This window comes from Xenopus tropicalis, chromosome 3 (assembly GCF_000004195.4).
Source record: "Xenopus tropicalis strain Nigerian chromosome 3, UCB_Xtro_10.0, whole genome shotgun sequence".
NCBI lineage: Eukaryota > Metazoa > Chordata > Amphibia > Anura > Pipidae > Xenopus > Xenopus tropicalis.
The window spans coordinates 99,283,648-99,297,647 of NC_030679.2; the positions used below are offsets into that span (position 1 = coordinate 99,283,648).

General features: G+C 41.9%; 1 protein-coding gene across 1 annotated transcript in view; it reads left to right on the forward strand.

The window, feature by feature from the left end:
* Nucleotides 1–3,313: 3,313 nt before the first annotated feature.
* adam10 (ADAM metallopeptidase domain 10) overlaps nucleotides 3,314–14,000 on the forward strand; it is an 84,366-nt gene continuing 73,679 nt past the window's right edge. Inside the window, 1 exon segment of the mRNA NM_001044404.1 lies at nucleotides 3,314–3,503. Within this exon segment, the coding sequence (NP_001037869.1) occupies nucleotides 3,452–3,503 (52 nt within the window). The 5' untranslated portion in view covers nucleotides 3,314–3,451.

The following is a 14,000-nucleotide window of genomic DNA, read 5'->3' on the forward strand; positions in this document are numbered from 1 at the left end:
AAGTTACACACGTAATGTGTGCTGCATGTCAATAGCCTCTCTTGCAATGAAAAGAGATTCTGCACACCTTGCATGAAATATGCCATATATGAATAACAAAACTGTGCAGTCAGACTGCTTTGTGGAAAGGTTTAAGATTATGATGTTGTAGACCTTTGAAGATATAAAGCACACCTCTAAAGGTGGCCATACACGAGCAGATCCGCTCGCTTGGCGATGTCGCCAAGCGAGCGGATCTTCCCCCGATATCCCCACCTACGGGTGGGCGATATCGGGGACCATTTAGGTAAAAAAAATAATAATCCGATCGTTTGGCCCTGGGGCCAGACGATCGGATTATGTGGGCGGCAATGGGGCAGTCGGATCGGGGACCGCATCAACGAGCCGATGCGGTCCCCGATCCGACCAGATTTTCTAACCTGGCCGATCGAGATCTGGCCAATTTCAGGCCAGATATCGGTCGGCCAGGCCGATCTGCTCTCCCCATACACGGGCCGATTAGCTGCCGAATCGGTCCAAGGGACCGATATCGGCAGCTATAGTCGGCCCGTGTATGGCCACCTTAAGACTGATACTTCTGAGAAAAAAAGGTAATCTGATTGTTATTTATCAGGTTTCTGATGAGTTAGATGAGGCTTCATTTTCATCAAAATTCCTGTGTGTCATAAAACTAGGTAGAATATGTTTCTGTTACTAACAGAAAGAAACACAAAAACCTATTTGAGATGTAGTTAAAGATCAAGAGAAGAAAATATCAGTTGTTACGAAACATGCTTCTTGCAAATGTGTCCTGATGAATCATTTTAAGGAGTTAATGGAAACAGAGTGAAATGATTCAACAAAAAAGCCCAAAACATCCCCTGTAAATGATTAAAGCAAGAAATCAATCTCCCAGATTTGAGTATCCAAGATCTTTCTTCAGAAGCAAAGACTTCCTTTAGGTGCAGATTTATTAAAGTGGGAAATTAGACCTCACTGCAAAAAAAATGTATCCACTTTTGATTTATTCCTATGGGATTTCTAGAAGAGTATTTATCGATAGCTAAAAGTAAGGGTAAAGACCCACGGAGTAGTTGTCACCTAAGAACACAGGCGACTAACCACTCTAACCTAACCGGAAAAGGAAGCAATTCGAAGGGCTTTTCACCGGCGACTCCTTTTGTTGCTGGTAGAAAGCCATTTCAGAGCAGTTAGTCTGCCACGATAGCAGCTACTTTTCCATGGCTACTAAATGCCAGAAAATACCCTGCCATAGACAGTGCTAAAACACCCACAGACAATTATATGTAAGTGATCTGCATTGTATATTTTAGTAGCTGCTAATAGTAGCTCCATGTGTCTTCACCCTAAGGGCAGTGACACACGGGGAGATTAGTCGCCGTGCGAAAATCTTTTTTGTCGCCAACGACTAATCTCCCTGAAATGCCATGCCACCGGCTAAAATGTAAATCTTCAGGTGCAATGGCATACGCGGTGCCGCGATTTGCCAAAGTCGCCTTGAGAGTAAACTTCGGGTGAATTCGGCAAAACACAGCGTCACGTATACCATCCCACCGGCGATTTACATTCTAGCTGGTGGAATGGCATTACCGGGAGATAAGTCGCCCACGACAACGAAAGATTTGTTGCGCGGCAACTAATCTCCCCGTGTGTCACTGCCCTAAAGCTGGCCATACACGCACCGATAATATCGTACAAAACCTTTGGTGCGTGTATGGCAAGTCGACTGATATCGCAGGAAGCTGCTGATATTGGTCGACTCGCCGATCAGGCCAGTTAAAAGATTTTGATCGGGTGCCATAGAAGGCGCCTGACCAAAATCTGCCTTCAGCGCTGAATCGGCAGAAGGAGGTAGAAATCCTATTGTTTCTACCTCCTTATCTGCCTGTTTCAGCCCTGAAGGTTAGTGGCGGATCTGACAATCTTTCGTGCGACCGATGGTCGCACTAAAGATTGTCAGATCGCCACGTGTGTGGCCACCTTAAGAATTTACCATTTGACCTATCAACATTTGAGAAGTACACTTCTAAAAATTCTGTAGGAATAAATAGAAATGAGGTAAATTTTTATGTGATAAGCTCACGAGCGACCATCGGTCACAAGAAAAATCGTTTGTTTCCCCCACTGACGTTCAGGGCTAAATCTTCAGATGTGGAGGTAGAAACAATAGAAATTCTACTTCCACCTGCTGATTCAGCCCTGAACACAGATTTTGTACTGGCAAATCTTTTAACCCGGCCGAATGACGAGACAACCGATATCCGCAGCCTTTGCGATATCAGTTGTCTTGTCGATCCGCCATACACGTTTCATACGATATCATCAGTGTGTGTATGGCCGGCTTAAGGATGATGGCACATGGTAAGATGTCACCCGCAGTTAAATGTGTGCTACTGTGGGAAACAAGTGTCCTGAATGTGACTTGCCATAGTATAACATTAAGATCGGCATCAAGTAGTACAAATTACATGAAGTGATCCAGTTAATTTGCAGGAAATTGGCTCACTTCTCATTTTGCAGTGATTAAGCCAGATCACAGCCAGTAATATATTATAATATACTTGTGCCGATCTTAATGATTTTAATGTCAATGCCAAGTCATTTTGGGAGATGGTAAAACACCCATTTATTGATCAGTTTTGGTATGTGTGATGTATCAACCCTTCTATTGTACACCGCTGTGGAATGGACTTAACTTGATAAATATGTGAGACTAGAACAAGGAAAAACCAAAATAAAAGGAGACATTAAGGAACACAAGAAACAAAACACAGAGGATCAGAAAACGTAAACGTTTTCAAACGTGCTCATCCAGATGATTACAGTGGGTACTAAGCTACCTAGCAACAGCCAGGACTAGCTGAACCAATCTCAGGCTAGCGAGAAAGAAGCAGGGCAGGGAGCCGCTAGCTTCCGGCAAACAACACGCTACAAGTTGCCCAGACAAGCACCTGCAGCGTTATGTGGGTAGAACAGCTAGTGAAACCATCTTTGCTATTTTCGCCTATTCCCCCAGACTCAGGGCAGCAGTCACGATCACGGCGGAGTTTTGTAATTGTGCTTCCTGCTCCCCAGAGCAGCCGTGAGCGTAACTGATCGTGTTAAATCGGTCGAGTCATTTTCCTACACTCTCAGTATGCCTCCCCCACCCTATTTACTGGCGGGAGTGTTCCAGCATGAAACCTGGTACCGGAAGAGTAAATAAAGCTAGGACACTATTTGGCAGACAGCGATTGGAGAATTCTTTTGGGTGGGGCGTAATGACGCCATGCAGCGGGCGGTAACGCCCTGCAGCCCCTCCCCCAATCGGATAGCGCCGTTCGGGACACCGGGAGCTTCCGCTTCCCCAGCAGCTGGAGGGGTGGAGAGAGAAAGCTGATAGAGAATACGTGTTTGGCTGCTGTTTTGGGGGTCAATGTGCGAGTGCTGCTGCTGCTGACCCTCCCTGATCATGGCACTGCTGAGGCTCGTGTTCCTGCTGTCCTGGGCTGCCTGTTCGGGAGGTGAGGGAACACACTGAGGCTGAGCCCTCTGCCTAATCATTCATTACCTGAGCGGGGAAGGGCGGGAGAATAAAGGTGTACACTCCCAGAACGCTGCGGCTTTTCAGATGTGGTTAGAAATGAGAGTCTCGGCGGCGGGTGTAAGAGCTGTTTGGGGGGGGGGGGGGGGGGGGGGGGGATGCTGAGAGTTGAGAAACACCTGGGTATATGCAGGTGGCAGATACGGTGTGCAGTCCCCGCTATACAGGCTTGGCCCCTGCTGAGTCGCTCTCCTCACGCAATGCCTCCCTTAGCCAAGTGTAGGCTGGACAGCTGAGCATGCTGGGCCGGCGTTTGGCAAGGCTTTGTGTGGAACTTGCATTTGTGCTGAGCGCTCGTATCGGGGCTGCTGTGTGAGTGACCGGCACCTCATTCATTTGAGAAGGCTGTCTGTGCTGTTGTGATAGGGAGAGAGGGAGAGGCAGTCAGTGGCTGAGAGGTGTGTAAGTTGTAGTTCCACAGCAGCTCTGTAGCATTCCCGGTTTCCACCCTGCTCCTCTATCAGATAGGAATAAGTGAAAGCTGCTGATAGTGCTGGAAACACTCTTGTCTTGTATTTTCTCCTCACACTGTCCAGTCTCTTGCCTGTCAGACTTTTCTGCCTCAGCTGTGTGCTTTGTACTGCACTGCTGAGTATGTTTGCACTTTATACTTTAATAATAATAATAATAATAATGGTAGCATTGCTTTCTCTCACTTAAATGAACCTCATGTTGCCTGTTTTCTAATGTCTTAATCTCACAATATCTTGTAATATACCTGTAAAAATACATTCACTGTTAAAACCACCTGGGCCCAGCAAGCTCTATTTAGTTGGTACCCACATTTTGTAATGGTTAATAGGGCACCCACCAAGTGCCATCTGTCTAGGAGCTCCCACTGTACCGTATGCTGATTGTTGTTGTTGTGCTTTGTATGCTTGGCGCTTGTGTGTGTGTCATCAGAGGACAGCCTTCTTTAGTGTAGGAGAGAATTGCTGCAGACTTCCCAGCACCCTCTTCTGTAGGCGGCTGTGGGAGAGAATAAAGGAAATATGGAGGGTTTAGGCGTTACAAGACCCAGAGGCATTGAAGCTGTTGTGTGTTACTGGGTTATTTTCCCTTCCCCCCTCCTTTTTTAAAGTCACAAATGAGCTGTGAAAGATTTAACCATTTCTACCCCCACCTCCCTGTACCCTGACGCTGTTCATGGTGGGAAAGGGTGGATGATGATTTTCCTTGCCATATTTTTGTACATTCTGTGTGTTTAGGATGCATAGCCCAAGAGGTGCTAAAACCAAGGACATAAATGAGTAATAAAGTGCTAAATCCAAATAATTGTACTCAAAATCTGCTACATTTACAGGGAATCCTGTCTGTGTACTGTAATAGGGTCTGCATGTAATGATAACACCATGCCAACATCTAATGGGTGCTTGATCTCCTTGGTTTAATAAGATTGTCATTTTCTAGTAAAATTCTGCTGCAGTCTGCACAAACACAGCTAGATGTAATGATGTCATTATTTCATTTATTTTCTTCTTATGCATGTGTGCGAAGGAATGTTTGGCATTGTTCATAGTAGTATGGGAGAGAGTGTATAAATGAAGGCTTTGTCTGTCAGCTGACTGCAGCGAAGGGAAAAAATCCCTTTCAGCAAAAGTATCTTTGACACAAACATTAAGGAATAACCACATGGTGGGGTTGCTCTGTGTCTGGATCAAAACATTTCTTGGGTCTCCATTGGGAAGGATATTGAATCAGCTGCATTAATTGGTCATTTGGTTGTGTGACAGTCTGCCTTTTGAGTAGCCTGTAGATTACTGAATCCATTTGCTGCTGGGCATTTTGTATTGAAATCAGGGGAGAATAGGTTAATGCCGTCACGGTTTTTAGTAATCTCAGAATATTGCTGCTTTGAATAATTTTTTTTTAAAGCTAGCTCTTGCTGCATTGCATAGTCCTTAATATGTTCAGCCATCTACAACTCTATACTGTGATATCTGTACTTCCTTATAAACCTTTATTCACCCTGCATGACCTTTTGTTTGTGTGATTGAGAACTTAGTTGGTTTTGTCAATGTGATTTCTGTATAGTTAACTCGAAAGTCCCTTGGCAGCAGCATGATTCAGAGTATAGGATGCAGGAAAGCCACCGCACAGTGCAATGGAACCAAAGTAATGTAATGGAAGCAGAGAGTTTTTGTTTGATTTTGTGACATAATACTTTGTAGAGCAATTTTTGCTTACTTTTTCCTTTGAATGTGAAAAGCAATAAGTTTATGTGGAAAGTCACCTTTTAAAAATTCTTTCTTATAGTATTACTTTTTTTTTTTTTTAATGTAAAATTTTGCCAGCTTTTTTTGGGAAAATTATTTTTTTGTGAGACTCTATATATAAAAAAAAAAATACTTTTAATAGTTACTTAGGGTTGAAAAGAGTCCATCAAGTTCAATCCCTCCAAGTAAACCCAGCACACACAACCTATACTTACCAATCTATACTATCACATACATAAACTATATATATACAACCATTAATACTAACTGAAGATAATCAGCATCACAATAGCCTTCGATACTAAACTTGTTCAAGAACTTATCCAGGCCCCTCTTAAAGGCATTAACAGAATCTGCCATTACCACATCACTAGGAAGGGCATTCCCCAACCTCACTGCCATCACCGTGAAAAACCACCTACGCTGCTTCAAATGGAAACTCTGTTCCTCTAATCTAAAGGGGTGACCTCTGGTGCGTTGATCACTTTTATGGAAAAAAAGAACACCCCCTATCTGCCTATAATCCCCTCTAATGTATTTGTACATAGTAATCATGTCCCCTCGTAATCGCTTCTTTTCCAGAAACAACCCCAACCCCGACAGTCTAACCTCATAGCTTAAATCCTCCATCCCCTTTACCAGTTTAGTTGCATGTCTCTGCACTCTCTCCAGCTCATTAATATCCTGGAGCCAAAAACTAAACTGCATACTCAAGGTGAAGCCTTACCAGGGACCTATAAAGAGGCAAAATTATGTTTTCATCCCTTGAGTCAGTGCCCTTTTTTATACAAGACAGCACTTTATTTGCCTTAGTAGCCACAGAATGACACTGCCTGGAATTTGACAACTTGTTCTCTACAAAAACCCCTAGATTCTTTTTCCATTAAGGATACCCCCAACACACTACCATTCAGTAGATCGTTTGCCTTTATATTATTTCTACCAAAGTGTATAATTTTGCACTTTTCCACATTGAACCTCATTTTCCAGTTTGCTGCCCAGTTTTACAATTTTGTCAAATTGCTCTGCAAAGTGGCAGCATCCTGCATCGAATTTATAGTTTTGCACAATTTAGTGTCATCAGCAAAAATAGAAACAATACTTTGTATGCCCACCTCCAGGTCATTAATAAACAAATTAAAACGCAAAGGACCAAGGACTGACCCCTGCGGTACTCCACTAACAACACTGGTCCAATTAGACCAATTTTCTATTTACCACCACTCTTTGCTTTCTGTCAGCCAGTTCTCTCTCCATTTACAAATATTATGTTCTAGGCCAATATTCCTCAATTCTATCATTAACCTTCTGTGAGGTACTGTAGTTTATAAGTAGTAGTATGTAATAGTTTTGATGTTATTGTTTCTTATAATGCGTCAAGACAGATTTAGATATAGTCTCTATAAAAAGCAAGAAGCTAAGGGCAGTGGTACTAGGTAAAGTTTATCGTCTGTGGTTAAATCTGCGCTACCGCGGGCGGCAGATCCCCTGAAAGTGCCTTGCCATTGCCTAACATTGCAATCACCGCTAGTAAAACATAATATGAGCCCTTATGATTAAGAAGCATTCAGTTTCTTGTTACAATGATTAAGCGGATGCGATAACAGTAATATTTACAGTCACCTGTAGACCTTATTCAAATTTTTGAAATTATATATCGACATAAGAAATATTTTTTAGGTTTGAGTGAGAGTTGACACCTGCTGCTGGAACAAATGTTATGTTCTTAAAAGTAATTATAATATTAAGTGTTTTTAACTGTTGTGACCTAATTATTCTTGTCATGGTAAACCACTTGATAATGGCTTATTGTTATTTTGTGTAGCAATAGTTAATTCTGCTTTTCCCAGGTATAATAAAGATGCAGTGATTACGTGTAAGTGACAAACACTGTATTCTGCATATTGGCCATATTGGCTTTTCTTTTAAGGGGAGAACACTGGCGTAAAAAATGGCGATCTGTGCAAAGAAGTTTAAATCTGTCATGCCTAAAAGCTAAGGTGCCATAATGCTACAGTATAGTCAAAACTCAAGATAACATTATGGATGTGCGCTTAGTTAATTTTAAGTAGTACTCTAGGCGGATGTCCCATGGAGAAATTTAGTTGCCTGTAATAGATCTCTGCTATCGCTGGCTACTGATCTCTCCAAAATGCCTTTCCACCGGCAATAACACTAATCGCTGGTGGAAAGGCTGATGCATCGCTTTGGTTTTCCAAAGTCGCGCAAAGTTGTGTGCAGGGGAAACTTCTTGCGACTTTGTAAAACCCATGCAATGCGTAGGCCTTTCCACCAGCGATAAGTATTGTTGCCGGTGGAAAGGCATTTTGGAGTTGTTAGTTGCCCATGGTAGAAGAGATCTATTGCAGGCGACTATATCTCTCCATGGGATATCAGCCTAAGGGCTCTGGCACACTTCCCCTTTCCTGTTTTCCAGATACTATTGTTATCTTGCCCTCCAGAAGCCTCATGCTCAAATATAACATTTGTATTTTGCTTCTTTTCAATTTTGTTTTCTCAAGCTCATGTAGCGATGGAGGTTTTTTGCAATAAGATGACACATACATACTTTTAGCTGAATTTGTCAGATAGTTTGCCAATTTTAAGCCAGGCAAAAGCCTCAAAATATTCCATACAGATTGTCTTGATTCATAGATTCTTAGGCTAATATCAAACTTGACATTACTGCTGTTGTAAATATGCAGGAACCTAAGGTAGATGTGAGCCCTTTCCTTCAAAAAGCACATTACTCATGGGGATCTGGCTTAATTGTGGGAAAATACGAAGAAATGCCTTTGATTAAGCCGGATCGCCACAAGTAATTACTTGCAGCTAGTGCTGGGCGGTATGACCAAAAATTTATATCACGGTATTTTTCAAAATTATATCGGTATCACGGTATTTGACGGTATTTTTTTTTTCCCCATGCATGATTAGGTGACCACCCCAAACACCCGCCACCCGCACCCCCCCCCGCCACCCCAAACACCCCCCCATCCGCACGCAGCCCCCCCACCCCCCATCCGCACGCACCCCAAACACCCCCCATCCGCACGCACCCCCCCCACCCCAAACACCCCCCATCCGCACGCACCCCCCCACCCCAAACACCCCCCCATCCGCACACACCCCCCACCCCACCCCAAACACCCCCCCATCCCCTTCACATAAATATAACACCCCACCCCATCCCACCCCCCCAAACACAACCCCATCCCCTTCACATAAGTATAACCCACCCACCCCCACCCCAAACACCCCCCCATCCCCTTCACATAAATATAACCCCCCATCCCACCCCCCCCAAACACAACCCCATCCTCTTCACATAAGTATAACCCACCCACCCCCACCCATCCCCTTCACATAAAATATAATTACTGGCCAGGCACCCCCCGACAGCTCACATTGGTATCCGACTCTGAATGCGTCCTAGCAATGGCGCTTTTGTAGAGTGTGCGCGCTGACGTCACGTGCGCGCTGACGTCACGTGCGCACCCGGAAGTATTCAGCACACCGGTATGGGGGTATGTCGAAAATTCATATCGGTTTCAAAAAAAAAACCGGTGATCGGTTTTTACCGGTATACCGCCCAGCACTACTTGCAGCAATCTAAAGCTTTTTTTGAAGGGAAAGGCTTTTTCGGGATATTTGTCGCCTGTGGTAGCGCAGATCTACCACTGGTGATTTTAGTGTTTCAAGAAATTATTGTAATCAAAACTCATCATATAATCAAGGCCACTTTGTTACTGACCTTGGCCATCTGAATATGTAAGGGTAATCGTGATGGCAGTTGCAATTCTTTTTTTTTTTTGCTGTTTATAGGTAACATCCTGTTGTAATTATTGAAAAATGTTGTATACTGTAGCCTGTGTAGGAATAGGGGAAAATGCCTGCCCAAAACTGCATTCTGTAGATCGAAATATAAACGTAGGATTTTTTAGAGGCAATTGTTGCTGACATCTAAGATTGGTGTTGATTATATAGGACAACAAGGGAATTTTTTGAACAGCAGAGTTGGTGACAGGCAACTGATTATCACACACAGTGTTCCCTTCCAAGGATGCACAGCAGGGTTTTCCCAAATTGCTCCTTGTAAACGCATTATAATGTTTAGGGGTGTGCTCACACCAATAGTTATTTGATTTTAGTTTAAGCATTCTTTTTAGAACAGACCCTGAACGCAGTGGGCTGTATTAATGTATTTTGTCACTCTCACTGTCACTGTTGAAAGCAACATTTCTTTTTTCTTTACTCTTACTGAACAAAATGAAAGCTGGCCATACACGCACTAATAAAAAACTACACTTCGTACAATTTTTGGACAGTGTGTGTCTCTGAATTATCTTCCCAATAATTTTCATACCATGGCAATAAGTCCTTTAGTCAATCAGACAGGTTAGAAAATTTAGGTCAGATAACGATAATATCTGTGCATGTATTGTGTATCTAATAATCCTTGGGTGACCTACAATGACTTTCCGGGACGTCACTTTTGTACAGTTATTGTCTGCCAATTATTTCATATTAAGATTATCCTTTGATTTGATATTTTTAGGACTTTATCCTACAATTTCTATCTGAATATTTAGTTTTAGATAGTTGCATTTAAATGTCGCTATCCGAAAGTTTGTTGTAAGAAGACTAAAATCTGAACATGTCTGCCCAGGTTAAACACTAACACCAAAAAATGAAAGTATTATGTACTTTTGCCCTGCACTGGTGCAACTGGTGTTTGCCTCTGAAAGGCATAGTTCATATAAAAAAAATCTGCTGTGTAATCATGGGGGAGCCATTCAAAAGAGAAAAGGCACAGGTTACATAGCAGATAACAGATAAAATCTGATTGTATTCTTCAGACCTTATCTGTTATCTGCTATGTAACCTGTACCTTTATTGGTGTGTGTATGGCCAGCTTTCATTTTGCTCAGTAAGAGTAAAGAATAAAGAAATGTTGCTTTCAACAGTGAGTGACATAATACATTAAAAAATACCAGTTTTACCAGTGCAGGGCATCAGTACATTATATTTTAATTACATTTTTAATTTTTTGGTATTACTGTTCTTTAAGCATGTACTACATACCTGGCCGTATGCAACCTGGCCATATGCAGAGCAATATTGTCTGCCTACTGGGCCACCACTTGACCCAGCTTAATGGTTACTGAATTTGTTTCGGACTGGTCTTCAGAAGCCTCCTAATGTGGCCACTTCAGTCTAATTTGACCCCCCAGCTGGCCAAAGGGGGCAAATATCTGTGTATTTGCAACATTTCTAGATAGCTTAAAGGAGAAGGAAAGGCTAATAAAGAGTTAATCTCAAGCTGCAGGCATACCATCAGTTGTCTCAATAGTGCCCTTAAAGGAAAAGTAACACTAACATTTTTTAAGTGAAAAAGCTATTCTACCCTGCCCCAATAACTGCCCTATCCTGCAAACCCCTTAGTATTTTGAATGCTTTAATAGAAAATACCTGTTAAAACTTGGCCTTTCCTTGCTCTTTAAGGGTAAGAACCCATGGAACTTTTCAGTCGCCCGCAATAGATCTATGCTATCGCGGGTGACTACCCGCTCCGACATGGGTTTTCACCAGCAACAATAGGCGTTGCCAGTGGAAAGCTTTTGCTTGTTCTGCTTGTCGTTTTCACCATGTAATGCTGTGGGTTATTGAAGTCAGCAATCTCTACATCTTAGCTATTTTTCAGCCGGTACAGTTAGTTACAGGAAGGGAGTTGCCCAAGATAACACATGTAAGCTGGAAGCTGTATTTGGACTATTTTATGAACTGAAAGTGACAAAGCCCTCTGATATTGTTTAAAATTGTTTTTATGTAACTGTATAATTATAGTTAATACAGGTATGGGGCCTTATACCTTAAGTCTACTAAAATATAATTTAAATATTAATATGCCTAATAGCTTTGTTTTGCCTCCAATAAGGATTAATTATATCTTAGTTGGGATCAAGTACAGGTATAGGACCCATTATCCAGAATGCTCGGGACCAAGGGTATTCCAAATAAGGGGTCTTTCTGTAATTTGGATCTCCATACCTTAAGTCTACTAAAAATCAATAAAACCTTAATTAAACCTAATAGGATTGTTTTGCATCCAATAAGGATTATTTATATCTTATCTGGGATCAATTTCAAGGTATTGTTTTATTATTACAGAGAAAAAGGAAATCCTTTTTAAAATTCTGAATTATTTGATTAAAATGGAGTCTATGGGAGACGGGCTTCATCTCCCATAAGACTCCATTATAAGCAAATAATTCAAGTTTTTACAAGTGATTTCCCTTTTCTCTGTAATAATAAACCAGTACCTTGTACTTGATCTCAATTAAGATATAATGAATCCTTATTGGAGGCAAAACAATCCTATTTTTTAATGTTTAAATAATTTTTTTAGATTTAGGGTAATGAGATCCAGATTATGGAAAGACCCCTTATCTGGGAAACCCCAGGTCCTGAGCATTCTGGATAACAGGTCCCTTACCCTTATGACTGTTAATTCATTGTTAATAAAATAAAATAGATTTTCTTTTCAGGGTTACCACTTTATATTTTATCTTACCTTTCTTACTACAGGTATGAGATCCCTTATCTGGAAGCCCATTATCCAGAAAGCTTTGAATTACAAGTTATCTCCCATAGAGTCCATTATACGCAAATTTGAATTTTACAAAAATAATTTTCGATTTTCTCTCTAATAACACAGTAAGTTGTAGCAATCCTGTTCGGTCTGTATAATGTTCAATAATTTTTGCACCAGGTTTCAATCCTCCAAGATAATAGATCTTATACCTTTGCAGCTTTGTTGTTGATGAATGTATTTTTGTGTGGATATAGGACACATTAGAGTTGCAATATCACTTGTATGCTTCCTGTCTACAAATATCCAGACTGTTTTTACATTGAAAATTAAAAAGCCATTAATACACTAGAACACAGTTTTGACTTCCACTGATTATCAGCAGCAATCAGAGCCTGATTAGTGGTGCACACTCCATGCCACTTTCAGATCCACACAATGGCCTCTCTAAATCAGCCTTTTATTGCCTAAGCAAGTCAGTGGTAAGCAGTGCTTAATTTCTGGATGCCAACCATACTTTTTCTTTGTGTTTGTAATACAGGTATAGGATCTGTTATCCGAAATTCTTGAGAAATGGGAATGGGCGAATAAGGGATCTGTAAGTAATTTAGATTGTCCCAATTTAGGTGACGTCCCATAATTAAGAGGTTTCTGAATTTGCAGAAGAGCCTCACAGTTTGAGAAAATCCAAGAAATATAGCAGTAGAGGATGCATATTGAGTACAGTGTGTATTAGGTTTATTGTTTTAAAAAGAGATGTTGTGGAACCCATAGAAAAAGTCATAAGGCTTAGCTCACCTCAAATAACTGTTAGAGGTATCTGTTATCCATAATGCTTGAGACCTGGGGATTTCTAGATATTGTGGATGTTTTTGTAGTTTAGAGTAGTGCTGAGCGGTATACCGGTTTAACCGGTATACCGGTTTTTTTAAAAAAAACGGTATGAGTTTTAAACATACCGCTATACCGGTATGCGCGCCTCCTGCTGTTTTTCTCCAATCACATCCGGGTTGCGTACGTGACGTCGGCGCGCATGTGACTTCAGCGCGCACGCGACGTCGCTAGGACGCATCGCTGGAGCTGGAGGAACCACAAGTTGGGTAAGTTCTGCTGGGGGGTTGTGGCTGGGGCTGGGGGGGTTGTGGCTGGGGGGGTTGTGGCTGGGGGGGTTGTGGCTGGGGGGGTTGTGGCTGGGGTTGGGGGGTTGTGGCTGGGGTTGGGGGGGTTGTGGCTGGGGCTGGGGGGGCTGGGGTTGTTGGGGGGGGCTGGGGTTGTTGGGGTTGTTGTTGGGGGGGTGGGGGGCCACCAATATTATTTATTTTTTATTTATATACCGTCAAATACCGTGATACCGATATAATTTTGAAAAATACCGTGATATAAATTTTTGGTCATACCGCCCAGCTCTAGTTTAGAGCACCACCTTGCTTTAAACCAGCTGAAAGCCAAACAAATTTATTTTGCATTTCTGCTTCTGGGTTTATTCTGGGTTAACACTACAAGTACAAAATATATTTTTTTCTCACATCTACCTCTAAAATGAATCAAGAAATTATATATTTTAACAGGACACTGTGCAAACTAGCATTGGCAGTTTTTGACTTTCTGT